General features: G+C 41.1%; 1 protein-coding gene across 1 annotated transcript in view; it reads right to left on the reverse strand.

The window, feature by feature from the left end:
* Positions 1-20,530, reverse strand: part of TRPC6 (transient receptor potential cation channel subfamily C member 6) — a 158,132-nt gene that overhangs the window by 43,781 nt on the left and 93,821 nt on the right. The window contains exons 5-9 of the mRNA XM_012521843.3: positions 13,903-14,119; positions 6,572-6,805; positions 4,575-4,839; positions 3,234-3,429; positions 2,324-2,527 (exon numbers count right to left, since the gene is read on the reverse strand). Coding sequence (XP_012377297.2) covers positions 2,324-2,527; positions 3,234-3,429; positions 4,575-4,839; positions 6,572-6,805; positions 13,903-14,119 — 1,116 coding nt within the window. The remainder of the gene's footprint in view (positions 1-2,323; positions 2,528-3,233; positions 3,430-4,574; positions 4,840-6,571; positions 6,806-13,902; positions 14,120-20,530) is intronic.

A 20,530-nucleotide genomic window follows, 5' to 3' on the forward strand; every position in this document is an offset into this window, starting at 1 on the left:
CCTAGAAGAGAAGGCAGTAAAACCACAGGGAAGTGACCCTGTGACTCTCTCACAACTAAAACCTGCGGCAAGCTCTTGAGAGGTTGCTCCCATTGTGATTCTCAAGCTAAAAGTGACGCAGGGATTCCACAAGCAGACGGCATCTGAGTAGACAGCTTCTACCCAAGAGCTCGGATCAGGACACACCTGAATTTCCTAAGCTTATTCTCCCATCCACAGTAATACCCTACCTTCACCAGGATCTTCTTTTGTCTCCTCTTTACCTTATTTCTTCTCTATGTACTCATCATACCTTGAACATAATTCATTTGTCCTTCTAGAACACCATACAGAAGATGAAACCAGAGTCACTGCCTGTCGTCCTAAAACCAGTATTCCCCTAATAACCACTGCCTTATACTTGTAGACTTGGCCCTGACAGGAAAAGGCAGATACCCAATCCAATAGCTCTCGTTTGTGGAATGATTCTGGGCTGTACCTTAAGAGCACCCAGAAGCTGGTTTACAGTGTAGCCTCTAACCCAGGGATGTAGTGTTTTTACTAGAAACCAGACAGATGCAAGTTTCTCTATGGCGAGAATTTTTACTTTCAGGAGCCAGGAGCACATGGGAAGGGCCTGACCCCCTTAGAGACACCATTTTTCTCCAAGTGCCCCAGGACTTTAAGAGCAGAAGAACTTATTCCTCTCAAGGTACAAATTTCTAGTACCTTGCTGAAAGTTCAAGCAACAGAAACTGTTGGTTAAATGGGACTAAGATAATAAGATAACCATGAAGATGAAGGTGGCTACGATTCTCCTTTTGGAGTTTATACCCAATTGGCTCTACATGCCAGTGCCCCAGTCCCTAAAGCAGGGGTTCTTCACAAGGGGTCAGTGAGCTTGAATTTAAAAAACATTCTTGTGGGGACGTGTTGCTGCGGGTGGGATATATTTATTAAATAACAGACAGTATAGTGTGGACTTACTAAGGAGTCCATGGGGCAAAATGGTTAAAAATCCCTGTCCTAAAGGAAATGGATGCCCTTACTAAGCTCTTCTAGGACACTATTTTGTATGTGGACACAAGACCTAGAAAGTACTACCTGGTAAATTGGGTTAGTTCCTGCTATATATAAGCTTAGGCTCTTCCCCCAAACTGCTCTTTATGATTAGCTTCCTAAAGGAAAAATTAGCAACAGGAGGGCTCTTAGACCTTTCCCTTACTGCAAAAACTTGTGAAGAGACTTCTGCCAGACCAGAGAGAGCCCTCACTGGATCACAGAAAAACCCATAACCCAGGCTCAACTCATGGGGTGCTCTGCTCCCCTGATCACACTGCACATGGTATTAGAAGAGGCAGCCTTGGAGTTGGTGAAATCTATCTCTCACCTGGGGCCGGCCATCAGCTCACCAGTGACGAAGTGTTGGCACTTCGCAAAATGACGCTACAAAAGCAATGAGCCTTCACCTGCATTCTGGCTGCTCAAGGAGGTGTGTGCACGAGAGGAGACCCGTGTTGTGAATTTGTAAGTAACAGTCAAGAGGAGGTTTACCAAGAGGGAGTGGCAACAGAAGACCGTCCCAGACAAGTAGCCCAAATTGGCTGACCGACCTCCCCACTCTGAGAGGTCTGAGGTCCAGGGTCACGGGGCTCTCGGCTCAGGGGAGTCCTATGGGGCACTTGCTATCCTCTTAATCACCGTCATCCCCCTCAGCCTTTGTGGGCTCCCTCTACACTTAAGTGCTACCATACCTCCACCAACTGAGGATACCAGCATGGATGGGACAAAAATCTCAAACTCCAGCTAGCCAGTGAAATCTGTGATGAAACACAAGAGGCTAACAAAAAGGGGGGAAATTGATAAAATGGTAAAGAGAAAGGCCTGGGGACCCTCTGAGTCCAGACAGCCCGCTCTCTGGAGTTTTCTCTCTCGAAATCCCCACGGAGGCGGCTGTCTCAGCCAATCAAGACCAAGTTCATTACCTTTGACTCAATAAAACTAAAGCCCACCTGGCCCTACAAGACGGACAAATTTCCGTCCAATCAACAGGAGGCAAGCCTTCTTCCTAACTGTCTAGACAAATTGTTTGCCATCCCCAGAACCCCAAAGCTACTTCTGCTCTGGCTTCCCTCGCTGCAGCAAAGCTTTGGTGTCCTGCATGAGATGCTGCAGCCCGCACACTTGACTCGGATGTGCCTTTCCCATCAAGTTTGCGCCGAGCAGAGGGACCGTACGAAACGACCGCACTTGGAGTGGGCAGACACGACTTCCTGCGCTGCCTCTTCTCACACGGTGGCGGCGGCATTTTAAAACCATGTTCTAAATTATCAAGTCAAATTACCTTGTTCATCTCTGTGTCCTCCTGGAAACCTTTTTTATGTCCCTGGAACAGTTCAGAAATCCACTTTTTAAGCTTCAGTAAGAGATAAAACAGGGACTTTGGACTTGGCACCAGGTTGAAAGGAACAGGAAGTGTTCTCCCCTCCTCAAAGTAGGAAAACCAAAGTTTGGCCCTTGCAAATTTCCACTCCACATCAGCATCATCCTATACAAAATACATAGGGGAATTCAGCAAGAGCATGCACAAACAGAATTACCGAGATGCTCCTAATACTGTGGGAATAAATAGAAGTCACAATCACTGCATTCTCAGACCCAAAAACTGCTCCATGATTTTTTTCAAAATGTTAGTGTTCATACTTTCCTGAATTACATAATTTCACCAGGCTAACAGGACTACAGATTTCAAAACTTGCATGTGTTTATAAAGACAGTGAAAGAGATAAATGTATTTTCCTCCTTTTAGAAAAACCTGAGGAATTATTCTTTTATTCTACAGCAGATCACTCATTAGATTAATTTGGGATACAGACCAAGATTTCTGGAATAAATATTTAGAATATCACTCTCGATTTGTACAATGCTCAATTTTGAACTGTGTTCAAGAAAGATTTGGGGAATAGTGATTCGTAAATAAAATTTTTATATAAAACAAATTCATGCTGATACGTCATTTTTTAAGTTTTCTGAAAACAATGACGTATCAGACAGCATCTCTGCTGCTTCTCCCTGGCTCCCCCACCACAGAGAAGTTGCATTTGGAAGAAAAAGAGTTCAAACTTTCTAGATACTGGTTCAACAAATATATAAACAGGGAAAGAACCAAATGGGTAAAGCAGTCCAGGCTTCCCTGCCCGCTGCCAAGGTGGTCCTGGGATAGCTGAAACATGTGGCACAGACTACAGGTATACCTCAATCTCCTGGAAGGAGCTGTTGATCATCGCAATTAACATATTTAGCAAAACAATGACCATTGTAACATTATAGACGCCATAGAGCACATAACCGGTGTTTTCAATGAATTTGTGATTATAGTTGATGACCACGGATTTCACTTCAGAAAGTCCAAATATGGCCCAGAACAGTGTCTTAAAACTCTCTTCAACTCTGGGGAAAAATAAAAGCGAGAAAGGAAATCAGAAAGTGTATAAATAAAGACAACAGTGTCATAATAAAATTGAGATGATTTGGGGTCTGCAAATTCGTTTAAGTATCCCTGAGAAAATTCTTTTCTTCTCAACCTTTTTCTTCTCTCTAAAATGGGTTTGGAGGCACATGGCTCCGTATCTGGCACATGAGCATTCAGTCAGTGCCATTAACAGAACTTCATTGCCGAGGGTACTAACATTTAAATAATCCATAGTTTTGACAACAGAAGTATTAGGACTATTACTTAAATAACACAATTTATTAGAGTCTTTTTCAGTTTTCATTGTTCCTTTATACTTCCACTCATATCTAATGAAGAGTTAATAATAGTATGTGTCTTAAGGAAAAATGACAACATACACACAGCCCAAATCGCTGATATGTCTTAGGAATTTCAATGCTTTGGGCATAATCATTGACTAAAGCTGAACTCATTTGTGTAACAAGGTGGTTTTATTTTTTGACAAATCTCGCTTTAGAGGAATGTGGGAAACAACAGGTTATGCTTCCATCGCTGCTTCTCACTGTAACACTGAAGGCCTAATGTTTATAAAACCTTTATAAACACAGATGTGTCCGTGGTGACCATAAGTCAAAACTTGTGTCCCTGTTGACGGCTTGGACCTTCTCGGTGATGAACCCAGGATGGTGGACCCGGGAAGCGGCTGTTCTCTTAGCCAGTGCCCCAGGGATCTCCTGGAAGCCGGGGGGACACAGGGCTAAGAGCACAGGCGCTGGAGTCAGTGGACAGGGGCACGGGTCCTGGTTCTCCCACGTGCTAGCTGGGCAACATTCAGCAAATTCCTCAACGATTCCAAAGTTCACTTTCTTCTTTTTGTCAGACAAGGATAACCCCATAACACATGTGAGGTATTTATCACAATACCTACCTCGAAAGAAGTTAGCTATTCTTATTCCGTATTAGGAAGGGACCTATGTTTTAGAGTTCTTCCAACTCATTTTAAAATCCTTACATTTTGCAGAAGAGGATCTAGAGAGGAAGCCTGCAGCTCAACATTACCCCATGGACATACACGACCATGTTACACTAGCATTTAATTTAATCTGCACACACCATCAGCAAGAGACCTGAGAGCACATACGTTGTGAAGGCTTCGTTTTGCTTTGCACCAATGTAGTAGGAGTAGAGGTTGAACATCCCAATCATAAAGGCCACAAACACCATGATAAATATGACCATGAACTTAAAGATGTCTTTCACTGTTCTTCCAAGTGATATTTGCAGAGGTCCAAAGCTTTCATTCGCTGGTAAAATATACGCTATTCTGGAGAAACTTAAAACCACAGCAATGGCGTAAAGACCTTCAGATATAATTTGAGGATCAGAGGGGTCCCACTTTATCCTGGCTAGGGAAAAAGAAACACAAGATTTGGGTGGGTTTCTTGAAGCTGTAGACTTAGAACATCTTTTCTTGGAAAGAAATATAATTACGTTAACAATCCCGTTCCCAAATAGAAGGCTCTGAACGTAAGGGCTTCTGAAGTGTCAGGCATATCTAAACTTCTGAATATATTCAGAAGACCCCCTTGGCTTGCTGGCAGTTTTCCAGGAGGGTACAGAATAATTGTTAGAAGCTTAGACCAGGGACCAGGAAAATACCTGTAAAAATTCTAGTTTGCACAAGTTATTTACCCTTGCAGCTTCATTTTCCCATTTTTAAAATGAGATAATACCTTCCCTACCAATCTACTGTTAAAATTAAACATAGCAACATATGTTCAGCATTTAGAAAGTGAAAGGCACATAATAAATGGTAACTTTCGCTATGTAATCTTCAACTAAATGAAAGAGAAAGGCGACTCATGTAATTTCGTGCTTGCGGAATACCTATAGCCATTTAAACTTAGCTAGAAGTAATTTTTATGGGTCACTAAGCAAGTCCATTTTTATTACAAATTGCAGTGAAAATTCATTTATGAATTTTCTGGCCTTATGTCAAGTCATCTGAAACCCAATTAAGGAACCATTATGAGGAAAGATGCAAAACAGTTTGTAAGAAAGGGGGAAAATAAGATTATAAATTTGTATTTGCTTATTTGCTGAGAGGTGGAATTAGGAAAGGCTAACAAGATACTAGTAATGGCAGTTTCCTTTTTATATTTCTCGGGATATAAGTAAGTACTGTATATAGGTAGACAGCTTTGAATTTTTTTAACTTTGTATAGTTTTTAAATTTTATTAAACATTAAAATACTAAAAATTAATGATAAAAAGGAACCCTGAAGTAATACAGCCAACAAACCATTACAGGGTCCGTTGCTACTGGCTTCTTACCCGACGATTTAAAACAAGTATGCAGAGGGAATCTATTTGCCCTACACCAGGATTCTACAAGGAGGGAAAGTCTGTGAGTGGATAACCAAACCTATTTCCACCCCGCAGTCGTTTTCCTCCTGGGCAGGTGGGGCAACTTCAGGGTGCTCCATCGGGTACCTGGGCACACGTGGGCCGGCCCACCCATGGCCAGGCACCGGCTGGCCCTGCCCTCCCTGTGGGGGACCCCCCAGGCCCACCACTGTCTGGTCATTGAAGGGTACGCCTCTCACTCTGGGGTTCAGTATTAGGGAGCCCCTCGGCTAAGAGACCCAGAGCCCTCATCCAACTTGAACTTCGTCAGTGTTAGAGGTGATCATCTGGCCTTTAAGCTAACTGCTTTATTTCTCTACTAGTTCAAAGCTTGGGTAAGAAAGAGTGGTGTAATTAATTGGCGCCCTCTCAGAGTCTCCAACTACAATTTCCTTGCTGTTAAAGTTTATATGTCTTGGATGGAAATGATACTCAAATGTGAATGATTTTTAATAGACCGAAGACAGGGATTTTCTGTGTAGTTTGGCAGTCAGCCAATCGATCCGAAAGATAAAGTGAGGGGTTCCCTGGGATGAAGAGAGCTTTCCAGCTGGTGGAGAAATCAAAGAGCCAGAAAGCGTGCTTATTTAGGCACAGATATTCTTAAGAAACTGGAAACCAAGCAACGGTTTTATGAGAATTGGAGAGGAACCTAGCTGCCGCTGAGCATGGGCTTTCCCAGGGAAGTTCTATGCGCTTCCTGCTTCATGGTGGCTGAGTGCCAAAACTCACCCAAGTTGTAGTATTTCACATTGTCCCCCAGCGTGACCTTTGTCAAGTCCTTCAAGGTGTCGTTGGCGTCAACGATGCTCTGTGCTTTGGAAGCATGCCAAAATGCCATGAACCTTGCAATGAATGATGCTGCGAAGATGGCTAGCATTCCAAAATCAAGCATATTCCACAACTCAAACAAGTATTCCTTGGGGCCTTGAGTCCAAATTTCTTTGCATTCAGCCCATATCATCCCTGCATTGGAAAGGAGTTAAAATATAAATTCGATTTCATTTCAAACTCTTCAGTGAAACAAATTTGAAAGGTCTTGGCCTGACATTCAAAATCCTTCCATAATTCCCACATCTGCCCAAATCCACAGCCCAGCAAAATCAGTGTTTTTCATAAAATCAATTTGAAAAAGTTCATTAAGAGCTTAAAAAAAATCCTGTTAACCATTAATTTTAGACATAAAAAATCTATTTAAAAGATGTTCATTATAGTTGTCTTTAAAATAATCAATACACATACACACCAAAATAGAAGAAATCATGGGACTTCATAGATGGACTATTATGCAGCCTTTTAATAAGAGCTTTTATTCATTAACATGGTATAAAAGCCATGAAAACGTGCCTCACAGACTTCTGGCTACAGGAATGTAAATGGACTTGGGCTTCAGCTACCTTGCTCTGAAAACCATTGTTGCCTTTGCCCCAAGGCCATGCTGCCACAAGTTGGTTCCAGCCCAAGCCCAGGGGGTTGCCCATTCCAAGGTGTTAGGGATTCCTTTGATAATTGTTCCTCCTCTTTTTTTTGAGGTACCCAGGGCAGGGGATTGAACCCTGGACCTTGTATGTGGGAAGCCGGTGCTCAACCACTGAGCCACACTGGCTTCCCTGAGTTGGCTTTTCTGTTCATTTTGTTGTTTTTGTTTTCTCAGGAGGCACCAGGAACCAAAGCTGGTAGCTCCCAAGTGGGAGGTGGGAGCTCAACTGCTTGAGCCACGTCTGCTCCCTGATGGCTGACTTTGGCTCCAGGATTTCCTGATCCCTTGCTGAACTTCCTTAGAGTACATGATGATCTAAGAAGTTTCTGTCTACCCCTCCTTCCCTCTCTCCTCCGCTCTTGTGTTCCAGGCTGATGGCTCTCATAGCCTTCCTTGGCTCTCTCCCCATTTTCTGTCACAAGAATTTCTCTTTAAAACAACCAATGCATGTTTAATCTCATTTTGGCATCTGCTTCCTGGAGGAGCTGGACTAACACATGCTGGAGAAAGTTCATGATGTGGAGTAAGAGCTAACAATATTATATATTGTGTTAGGGTTCTCTACTAAGGCCCAGTAGCAGGCCAAAAGCTGCTTCTCAAAAGGGGAGTAGCCACCCTGACTAATACGTATATTCTATGACTTTATGTTTAAAACAAACATAATAAAAGAGAAGGAATTACAGGAACATAAGAGCAGGAGTCTCTTGCTGATGGAATGATTAATAATATGTGTTCTTTCTAAAATTTAGTGCAGTCTTTAAAAACTGCAGGTTTTCTGGGAAGTGAATGTGGCTCAACTGATAGAGTGTCTGCCTACCATATGGAGGGCCCAGGGTTTGACACCCAGAGCCTCCTGACCCGTGTGGTGAGCTGGCCCACACACAGTGCTGCTGTGTGCAAGGAGTGCCGTGCCACAAGGGGCGCCCCCGTGTAGGGGTGCCACATGCACAAGGAGAGCCGCCTGCGTGAAGAAAGTGCAGCCTGCCCAGGAGTGGCGCACACACATGGAGAGCTGATGCCGCAAGATGATGCAACAAAAAAGAGATGCAGCTTCCCACTGCCACCTGATAATGTAAGCAGACACAGAAGAACACACAGCAAATGGACATAGAGAGCAGACAACGGGGTGGGGGAAGGGGAGAGAAATAAATAAGATAAATCTTAAAAAAAAACAACAACACAGGTTTTGAGGTCAGCTGGCGTTAGTTTGAGACCTGGTTCCTCTGCTTGCTAGCTTTGTAATCTTTGGCAAGTTATTTTAACTTTCTAAATCTTAATTTGTAAACTGGGGATGATAATACTTTGTACTTACTTGATGGGGTTATTATGGAACTTAACTAATATGTAAAGTATACATCACTGTACCTGGCACTTGGGAAAAATGACTAATATTTATTGAGAACTTACCATCTTTGAATTTCTGATTGCCACATATCGTTTGTCTTAACTTGAAGACTGTTACTTTATTAAAAAGGTCTTCTCCTCCCATCACCTTGAAGATGCCCTACTCTCTGCCAACCTGCGCCTCCTAGAGCTACCCAGAGAAATATAACCCAAAGCCCAATAACTGGTCAAATGCTATCTTCATCACAAAGCCCTTTCTAGTCCCCTCGAAATTAATTTTCTCCCCTTCTCGGCAATTGTATACCCCAAATTCTCATGGCACTCATTATGAAGCCTTATCCTGGCACCTGCCTCGGATGGTGTATTAGTCAGCCAAAGGGGTGCTGATGCAAAATACCAGAAATTGGTTGGTTTTTATAAAGGGTATTTATTTGGGGTAGGAGTTCACAGATACCAGGCCATAAAGCATAAGTTACTTCCCTTACCAAAATCTATTTGGAGTAAGATGGCTGCTGACGTCTGCAAGGGTTCAGGCTTCCTGGGTTCCTGTGTTCCTGGGCCTTGCTTTACTATGGGTTCAAGGTTCCTCTCTTCCTGGGGCTGGCTTCTCTTTCCTCTGGGAGCTTACTTCCCAGGGCTCCAGCTTAAGGCTTCAGCATCAAACTCCAACATCAAAACTCCAACATCAGAATCCCACAACTCTGTCCTCTGCCATGCCCTTTTATCTGTGAATCCCCACCCACCAAGGGGCTGAGACTCAATGCTCTAATGACATGGCCCAATTAAAGCCCTAATCTTAACTAAATCAGGCTCAGGTACAGATCAGATTACAAACATAATCCAATATGTATTCATAACCATATCAAACTGATGCAGATGGGAAGGCTGTGGAGCCCTGTGGAGATTAAGAAAGTACCAGCCCTGCTTCCCGAGAGCGTCGGGTGTGCTTTCCTCCGCCGGCCCTCCGTGCAGCACAGAGGATGCCGTGCTCTTCAAGGCCGTGTCATTTCTTATCTTGCATTCTTTCCAGCCGAAGGGAAATATGCTTCAGCGGATCACATTTAAAACAGGACCTGCTGCGTGTGTCCACACAGCACACACCACGACGATGATCGGAGGTGAAAATACACTGACTGTGGGTTCTTTCGTGGTTTCTGGGGTTCTGCCAGCCCCTCAACAGGAAACAAGGAGAGTTCAGAGTAACTGAAGTCGACCGATTAAAGAAACCTTTAAAGCCGTGAGTCTGGACTTCAAACAAGCTCTTCCTCTCCTCCTCCCCTTGTCTTCTTTTCCTCTCTCTCTCTCAGAAGTAGAAATCTTGGTACAAATTATATCTTCCTGAAGCTTAAAAACTAAAGCCGTGCCAGGGGACTCTTCTGCCTGAAGACTATCTCCACTGGGAGACCCGGGGTGCTGCCCGCACCGCTTGCGCTCCCGCTCTCGTCCAGCTGCCCCGGCAGGTGGCAGGGACGCCCTCCCCGGGGCTCGGCCTCTGGCCACCGTGCCTCGACCTGAGGCGCTTCCCATCTCCAATCGTTGGCAATCCCAAGTTGAACGTCCCCTTCCTGGGGGATCCACAGGTCCTAGTTCTGCCCTCTCGAGCAGTAGAGAAGCTGCCAACTCCCCGCCGTTAAATTTCAAAACCAAGAAGCACTTCTGTGCCCACTGAATCTATTCTCCACCAGAGAGAGAACAAGGTGACAGAGAAGCTGATGAAGTGTAAGCTGCAGGACGCCTCCCTTGCATGAGCTCCTATAAAGAGGGCCCCTCCGGGTCAGGCTGCACCCACCCTCCACCCCCTCTCAAGTGCCTTTCCACAGGGGCTGGCACGACACACACAGCCGTGCCCTGTCCTCCAGAGGTGGCCCGGGCAGAGGAAAGAGCAGAGTCCCTGCAGCCCACATCTCAGTGCTCACCCTGTGTGCAAGTCAACCCCGGATCTACTTGCCTTCTCGGCAGCTCACACTGGGCATTCAGTTCGAAGTCTCCCAGGCCCTTTTTACACGAAGTGCTATCACCCAGCACGGCTACCCGTGTTCCTGCTGCCCCTTTCTTTGGTCTGGGCACCGTTCTGCCTTCTCAAGATCTCTTCCACTATCAATTCCGTCATTCAGCCCTTCAACTTTGCCAACTAAAAATTAGATCAGTTTGCTTTCTGTAACCAACACGTGAGTCTTTTTCCGAAAGCCAGCATAACATAACCAGCATCTGGGCCAAGTAAGACCATTTCTTATTATGATTTCCAGAAGGTACAATAATTTTCTTTCAAGATTAACTCCAAAAAGGAAAAAGAAATACTAGTGTCACTAACTGAACCAAAAGTCTAACATATGTTATAAAAGCACCAGCCATCTGCTCTAAGTTGCTGTCTTCCCTTTAAATAACCACTTAGAGAATCTCCGAAGACAAATACAAAGGTTAGTGGGTCAGTAAAGTTCCAAAGGAAATATTTTTATGCCTAAAATTGAAGATTAACATCATTGGTTTAGGTTTTCAAATGAAAAGGGGAATTTTTCTAAAGTTTATATTAAATATTTTATCAGTTTGAAGACAGTGAATCATGATAAAGAATAAAATGAAAATTATTAATATCTAATTCCTTTATCTGAAGTTTAATTTTTTCAATGTTTCATTTCATGGTCCTGTAAAAGTCATGTCTTCTTTAATACATCTTCAATAGAAAATACTACTTCTCTATAAAAGTGAACTTTTAATAATTATTATAATTATCTGAAATTTACTGAACACTTCCTATGTGCCAAGCACTGTATTATGAGCTTTGTATATATTAACCCATAAAAAATAAACTGTAACTCATAGGTCTTTAATCTAACATGATAACAGTATTGCCCAATGGCAACAATCCTAATGGTTTATTGTTGTTTTAAATCAGATCCTAGAGGTGAAATATAATTTATTTGTTATAGTTTTATTGTATAAGATAAATTAGAAAAAACAGTATAAAATCAAAGTCCTTTTCTGAGCATAACTAAGGTTTATCAATATCTTCATGAGGCAATTCACATTTTAAATCACTATCCACGTTTTTTCTTGACACATGTCCAGGAAATGAAGTGACTCATGTTTTGAATACCTCTGAATTTCTGTTGAGTTACCCACATCTGTTGAAAATGCTAACGTGTTTAGGACTTCACAGTGTTTCAATGATCATCCCCCAGTGTGAAGTGGAGAAGCCAAGAAGACATCCCCTGCCCTAGAAGTGATAAATCCTGACTGTAGACACTTTTCCAGATCGCTGAGAGGGCAGGGGGTGAGGGTGGGGAGAAACCAAGCCTGTGGAATACTGGAAGTTTGGTATGAATATTCCTTGTGCTCTTTGCTCTTTACTGTCTCCTTATTTCCCCCGTAGGACATTTCACATATAGTCAGAGCTCCCGGCCTTTGGGGACCTGAGGACTGCTGAAACTGTATCTACGGCCAGACTTCTTCCTGGGGCTGCGTTTTCCATTACTTAGGAGCCATCTTCACCTGGTAGTCCCATGGGTACTTCAAAGTCAATCACACTGCAGGCACAATTAGCAGCTTTTCTTCCTTCTCGGCCCAAGCTTGCTCTTCCTTCTATATCCTCCCCTTGAGGGAAATGCAGTCACCTCCCCAGTAAGTAAGAAGCCAGGATCCACAGCCCCCTTCCTCTCCCTTATCACCAAGTGCTTTGGGGTTCATCTTTGAAGATGATCTCCAGTGTCTTCCTTTCCCCCATCTGCTAAGTTCAGACCCTCATCCTTCTCACTTCTATTGAATAAATCACTTCAATCGCCTCTCCACCTGCTGGCAACTCCTCCACTAAGCCTCTTCGACTTCACAACCACTGTGGCCTTTCTGAAAAGTCATCTGATCACATTGCCAACAGCTTAAGCTTGTTCACGGACCATTTCACCACGCTTGGCTCCCATCGCCCGTATCTACAAACGCACCTGTGCTCCTGCTGTGCCTAACTCACATTATGAGTGCGCCAGGCTCAGGTCCTAATTCCATATCTTGGCATCTAACGTTTCGATGCCTTGTGGTGTCCTTATCCCCTTACCCACATCCCAAGCAGTCTGTCTGGTTAGCTTTTTAAAAATTAGATAACTTCTAGGTTTAGAGAAAAATCATATAGGACAAACAGAATTCCCATATACCCTCTTCACATGCAGTTTTCCCTATTGCTTGGATTAGTGTGGTGCCTTTGTTACAAATGATGAAAGGATATGATAATTTTATTATTGACTGTAGTCCAAAGTTTACATTAAGTTTCACTGTTTGTGTTGTATAGGCCACTGTTTTGTTTTTTGTTTTTTATTCCAGTAAAATACACAACCTATATCTTTCTTTCCCTTTAAAGTCTCAGATTGAGGGTATATCTGTCTTCTCTGTCTCTTCCACCTTGCTCATTTAGATGCCCAATCTGTGGGTTCTCATAACAATTTCTCAATTATAGTAGTTGTCACACTGGATTTCAACTATTGAATCACTTATTGACCTGCCCCCTGCTTTAACTACTTGAAGTTCAGGGACTAATTCTCTTTCTTCTCAGTTTCCTCATTATCTTACGAAGGCACTTTCACAACTACTGAAGTTACTCATTCATATCCAATTCAAACAGCATTCTCATTTGTATATTTAACAAGGCAGATGTGTGGTTGAGTCTAAGACAAAGTGTGGTATGACTCACTCTAAAGACATACAGTGAACGCTTCTCTTTCACTTACCAGTTTGGAGATCTAAAATTACTTAATCTTCACCTATATCCTGAGAGGTAGATGTTATTACAGATGTTACAGATTAGAAAAGTGAGGCACAGAGAAATTACATGATTCGATAGCTGTAAAATGTCGTGAACGATTCCTAATATGTGATAAATATTCAATAAATTTGTCTAATAGCTTCAGTTCCTATTAAATCTCACTAAGAGACTGTGTGGTTGTTTCTAAGCTTGAAGTCACAGTTCTTCCAAAGCCTGAATGACAGCTTTCGTCATTGGTACAGTTTGATTAATACCATCCTGTTGGTTTTCTCCCTGAGTTTTTCTTGGAAATACAAAAAGCCCATGGCAAGTGAAATACTACGGCACTAACAATGAGCACAGGACAACTGTGCTTTAAGGACAAAAAAATGTCGTGCGTAGCCCATTTTGTCATGCCGCACACATGTGCGTAAATGACATGTGAAGGAATCGGTGTCATTCTGTCCAACTGCTAAGGCTGCAAAGAGAAATGACAGAAAAACGCGCCTTTACCTATCACCCAGGATATGATGAGCATCTCCATCCACGAGAAGCAGGACGTTTTCATCCTGAACAGCTGCTTCGCGTGGTCTGTGCTGGTTTCATTGGGAAGGAGTTTGGTGCCTTCAAATCGGTCAGCTGCATTCATGACCAGCAGCCCCAGGAAAATGGTGAAGGAGGCCGCGTGCGCCACAAACTTCATGAACGGTCCGCGCATCGTCTTCCCCATCTGCCGTAACACATCCAGAAAGGAAACCTTAACTTTGTTCTGTACACTTTGCAAAAACACACAGACCCACAAACACGAGTACTCCCACATTCTAAAGTAATTGTGCGTATTTACATAATCAATGCTAGACGATGCTTTAGGCTGTCAGAAAATCTCAGTCACCTTCCCCATCTACATATGCTGACATTCTTGATTAACTACTAAAGTAACCTTACCTTTTCTATTTCCTGATGTTTAAGTCCATAAACTACAACGCAGAGGAGAGTGTCAGCATGATTTGTAGAAAGCAAAATACTTTCCTGGACATGAAGTACTGATGGAGCAGCAATGAAAATAGTAAACTCGTTCTACTTGGCAGTGTACAAAGCCTTGCTTAATTATTCCCTTCCCTGTTGTCCTTTTGCATATAAAAAAAATTTTTTTTTAATTCTTAAAGAAGCTTTAGATCATGTAAACGTTACATAAAAGATATAGGGGATTCCCAGGTGCCCCACCCCAGCCCCTCCCACGCTGTCCCATGTGAACATCTTTCATTGGTGGGGTACATTTGTTATAGCCTAATGCATATTTAATTTTCATGGGGGCAGTTCAGGTCTCAGCTGACAGAGGCCTGAACTAGGGACTTATAAAGGGAGTAAAAGTCAGGAGCAGCGAGAAGAGAATGTGCGGGTGAGGACGCGGCCGCTGGGCACTGCCCAGAGTGCTCTGGGACAACATTCTGGCATGACACTGGACTGAAAGTCCGACCTTTTAGATTCAGGTTCCAGCCCCATTCCCTAATGAGCTAAGTGAATATGCATCAATTTCCTAAATTATAGTCAAATCAGATTCATTATATAAAACAGGGGAACCATGAAAGCTGCTGTGCCTCCAGCCCAGGACTCATTTCAGTTGGAAATGCATGCACCGTGGCCCGGGCAGAGGCAGGGTGTGCGTCCACGTGTCTCGGGGCTTCTGTGAGTCCCCAGGAATGGGAAGCAAAGCTCAGGAGGTGTGCACTGTTTCAACAGCTTTCCAGTGAGTTTCTTACAGACAATTTATAAATTACTAATACCACCACCGACATTCAGTGTTTGCCAATTACTGTGCTAAGTGCTTTACTCGGGTGAATAATGCAACTATTACAAGAATCCAGAGAAGTCGGTGCCACTAAAATGTGCCTTTTATAGATGGAGAAACTGAGAAAGTGAGGTCAAGAAACGTGTTCAAGGTCACAAAGCTCATGTGTGCTGGAGCTGGAATTTGATCCCAGGCATTCTTGTTCCAGAGTTAATGCTTGTAATCACTCCGTTACACTTCTACTTAATTTACAAAACAATTTCAAACCTTTCCATAAAAGTGCATACATGTGTAAATTCTTAGAGAAAAGGAGTTTCTTTTCTAAGACTTGAAAAAGCTAAATGCTCCAAAGGAAGGAATGAAATCAATGTTCTCTGTGCCTATAAGCTTTATTGGGCTAATTTTTTTTTAATCATAAAATTTAGAGCTAGAATATAGCTCAGTCCCTTTACTCTTCGTATTTAGAATCTTAGGCCCAGGCAAGATATGTAGATACACACACACACCTTTTTCCAGGTTAAACATAATTGATCAAGGGTTTTAAGCCAATGGATCTATCTAGTTCGGTGTGTATGGAACCAATCTAAAGTCACTTCGTAAAAATCTGCTGGGAAAATGATTCCTAAAAACAACACTTCTGTAAGAATGTTCAATATATTGATTTGAAGAGTACCATTTGCTTGTTTTTTAGATGTGGTTTGGACAAAACTCTCAAAAAATCGTATGAAGATAAAATTAAGACAATTGGGAGACGAAGTATGTTTGATTTTCTACTTCTATCACCAGTGATCTGTAGCTGCCTTTTGTCCTTGAAAAATAAACAGTTAAAAAATTAAAAATGTGGCTTTAATTTCTATTTCCGTGGTATACAACCTACACACTTTGATTCTATAATGTGCTTTTTCATGAAAGTAAAATGAACAACCCACACAATGAGAGAAAATATTTGGAAACCACACATGATGGCTGGGCTCATGCGTCAGCTTGGCTGGGTGACTGTGCCCCCCTGTTTGGTCAAGCCAGCACTGGCCTAATTGTTACCAGCAGAACATTTTGTAGATTTAAATCATTAGGCAGCTGATTGCATCTATGGCTGATTACATCTACAATCAAATGGGAGACTGCCTTCAGCAATGAGAGACATCTCATCCAATCTGTTGAAAACCTTGAAAGGAGAAGTGACTATTTTCAGTAGTTAGAAGAGAATTCCCATTTCAGCCAGCCAGCTTCTCCTGGGAAATTTATCGCAAACCTTCATTGGGGTTCCCAGAATGCAGCCTGTCCTATGGAATTTGGACTCATGTATTCCCAAAGTCACGTGAGAAACTCTTATAAAATCTCCTAACATTCACAGTTATCCCATCAGTCCTGTTTCCTAGAGAACCCTAATACAACACATATCCAATAAAGGTTTAGTTTCCAGAATATATAAAGAAATCCTTCAATTTAATAACAAAAAGATAAACACCCCAATTAAAAGTAGGCCAAAAGACTTGACCAGATATCTCTCCAAAAAAGATATACAAATGGCCAAAAAGCACATAAAAAGACACTCAACATCATTAACCATCAGGAAATGAAAATCAAAACCACAATGAGTTACCATTTCAGACCCATTAGAATAGCTGCTATTGGGGAAAAAAGCAAACAGAAAATGATAAGTGTTGGAGAGGATGTGAGAAACAGGGATACTCATTCATTGCTGGTGATAACTTAAAATGGCGCACCATGAAGGAAGAGAGTTTGGTGGTTCCTCAGAAACCTAAGTATATAATTACCATATGACCTAGCAATCCCACTACTAGGTATAAACCCAAAAGAATTGAAAGCAGGGACTTGAACAGATATTGTCACACTGATAGTCATAGCAGCATTACTCACAATTGCCAAAAGATGGAAGCAACCCAAGGGTTCCTCAACCAATGAATGGATATATAATATGTGGCACATATAAAAATGGAACAATATTCAGCCATAAAAAAGAATGATGTCCTAATACATGTGACAACATGGATGAACCTTGAAGATATCATGTTGAGTGAAATAAACTAGACACAAAAGAGCAAATATTATATGATCTCACTGATTTGAAACAATTAGAATAATCAAACTCATAACATCAGAATCTAGAATATAGTTTCCCAGGGGGTGGGGTGGGAAGAGGGAATGGGAACTTAAGGCTTAAAATGTACAGGGTTCCCATGTGGAATGATGGAAATGTTTTGGTAATGGATGGAGGTAGCTCAACATTGTGAATGCAATTAATAGCACTGAAGTATATATCTGAATATGATTAAAAGGGGAAATGTTAGATTGTATATATAATAACAGAATAAATTTTTTTTTAAATCCAAGGAACTATACTACACAGTGAACCCTAAGTTAAACCATGGACTTTAATTAATAGTACAGTCATAAAAATGTGATATCATCAATTCTAACAAATGTTCTATGCAAGGTGTTGCTGATGGGATGGTGAGTGGGAATCCTGTATTTTATGTGTGATTGTTCTGTAAACCTATAACTCCTCTAATAATGGGGGGGGAGTCACATTAATGTGGCTTTAGTTACTTTCTCATGGTGTACAACTACACAATTTTAATTCTATACTGTGCTATATATGATTTATTTTAATCATGTATTAGAACAAATGAAAATCTATTGCAAGTTTCAATATCTTCCTCATGGGAAAAGCTATTACTATAAATATTTAATTTTTAAAATCTCAATTTATTTGCTTTTTGGGAAACTGAGATTGGGGTAATGACTATTAGTAGTGAAATCCATGGAAAACTTATTTATGGCTAGCCTTATTCCAGAAAAACTAAAGAGCAGCCTTCAAGGACACTAAAAATACAAGAGAGCACGAAGTAAGGTAGGAGGCAAAGTAAGATAAGCAAAGGAAGAGAAAATGTTGGGGACATTAAAAAGGGTAGAAAATAAAGCTAACCACATTAGATTTCCACGAGTCCGATAACTCTGGAACTTGAGTTTAAATGTCGAGGATGCACCCGACAATGTTCCTCCAGTCAGGGCACTGCATCTAATCTGGGTACCCTCCTTCTTCCCTGGGCTAACGGCCTTCAGGCAATGTATTCCTTTATTTTATTCAGGACCAAACAAGGCATTTTTGCTGCTTATTAAAAGTTGCAGTTAAAACAAACAAAAAGTTGGTTGGCAGGAAACTAAAGTGGTTTCCTGTTTTTGGATCCTCATTGTCTTTATTTTTTATTACAAATAATTGACAGTTGTGTTTCTCTTTAATTTTTTTGAAAAGTCGTAATAGGGAGATTTTGGGACTTCTCCATGGATGTTTGAAATTAAAGGGAGTTATCCATTTTAGCAAAATTTGTCATCTATATGATCAGGGAAGTAAAATAACTGCAATGAATGAAACTTAAACAAATTTAACAATTGATGTATTTGGCACATTATGGAGGATTAGCAATAAAGAAAAACTGAAACTATGTAAACAGTTAAAAATTTAATATTAGCAATATTAAATATTACACATCATACTCTTTTCAAGTATTGATTGATGACCAAATATGTAACTTCCATATAAATGGAAAAGGATGAGGGCTATCTTAAATTAATATGATTTGAAATCACGGAATGGCCTATTTTTATTGGAATTATCATAAAATTGATATTTGGGTTACAGTGGAAAAAAAGAAAGCCCCCAAAAAAGCTTCTGCAAGGGGAAGAGAACAGACTTGAGACGAAAAACCAACTTTAAAAACAAACAGGGACTATGTCAAAGTACATTTAATCTGACTTGATTTTCATGGATTAATGGAAATGTTAAAAATCTTTAAAACAATGTTTTAAATAAAATCTTCAATTTCACTTGGAAAATCTCCATTACAAAAAAACAACAACCAATTCTGTAACATGTTAATAATGTATAGTATATGTGCATTAGTCAATGGAAAAACTGTAGTATAGATTTTATCATTGTGCTTCAAAGGATAAAAACAGCAGTCAATAAAAATATCTTTTAGACTTGAGAGAAAAATACCTTGACAGTGTCCTTTTAATGTGATTATTTACCTCAGTGATCATAAATGAGGATGGGAAACAGATGCCAAATAAAAACATGGGCGGGAAAAATGAAATAGTGAAGGAAATAAGGTTAATTAGGATTCGGTCAAAACTTTTAAAATGTTAACTCTAATGACTGTCAAATAGTCTCTATCAAAGCACCGGACACTCTAAAATGCATTATCCTTTTGAATTTGTTGGCTATTGAAAGGAAAAAATGTTATAATTTAACTTATGACAGAGTGACAACAGCAAAAACTCAGAAATTTTTATTCTTTTAATTCAACTTGAATCTCTAAAGACTCAGGAAATGTGAGTAGAGTCAGAACAAAAAGACTATGTTCTAGTAAGGAAAATTTAGAAATAGCCTATGTTCTAGTAAAGAAAATTTAGTACTTTTTTTCAAAGTGAAATTTGTCATTCCCAGGAAAAAAAGAAAAATTTTAGTTTTTAGAAGAAAATCTATGCTATTTCTATTTCTAGAAAATCTCACTATTTCGTTTTCCCATTTATATTTTATTATATGACAGAGATTTTTGGCCTGACATATTTAAAGGAAAAAACATCTATGAAAATATTTTTTCTCATCATGAAAAACTGCCCAATTTCCTAGAAGTAGTTATGAAGCTCCCATTATGGAAAGGGCTTTGCACCAGCTCTCCAGCAGAAGCTACTTAAAAGGGTTCCCATTTGGCTAACACACCAAATACACGACCAAGTCCCAAGAAGACGGCGCGCTGGTAATGGCGGCATGTGTGCTTGCACTTGTGTGTTACAAATGTTTGACAATGAACCACACCCATGTTCAAGAACAGCAGGTGATCCGAGTGGTATTTCTACACAGCACACAAGTGGCCCAGCAGCCGTTGTAGCCACACAACTTCAGAAATAGTTCAGTCTGCCTGAAGCAGACCCAGGCATGTAGCTCCAAGAACATGAAGGGTAAGATTTTTGGCAATGCAGGGCAGACAAAAGTCTGTGCCTGTTAATACAAAGATGGGTCAGCATTTCTCAAACTTGTTCTACCATGCTGATGAAAGTCCAGATCCATTTGAACCTACTATCTTCACCAAAGCCTGAGCAGACAGATTTTGCTTAGAAAACAGGCTATTTTTGCTGTAAGGTTCCAATGTAGTCCATCCCTAAAATAAATATTTTTCACAGAAATTAGTATGACATTAGCATTTACATGATTGTCCTTTACGTAAGGTATGATTGATCATGCTAGCTAAAATAAATGCCAAATGAAAACTTCTATCTCAAATTTTGCCGGGGAAATGAGAGGAAAAGTGTTCAATTTTTAGATGT

This window comes from Dasypus novemcinctus, chromosome 27 (assembly GCF_030445035.2).
Source record: "Dasypus novemcinctus isolate mDasNov1 chromosome 27, mDasNov1.1.hap2, whole genome shotgun sequence".
Taxonomy (NCBI): domain Eukaryota; kingdom Metazoa; phylum Chordata; class Mammalia; order Cingulata; family Dasypodidae; genus Dasypus; species Dasypus novemcinctus.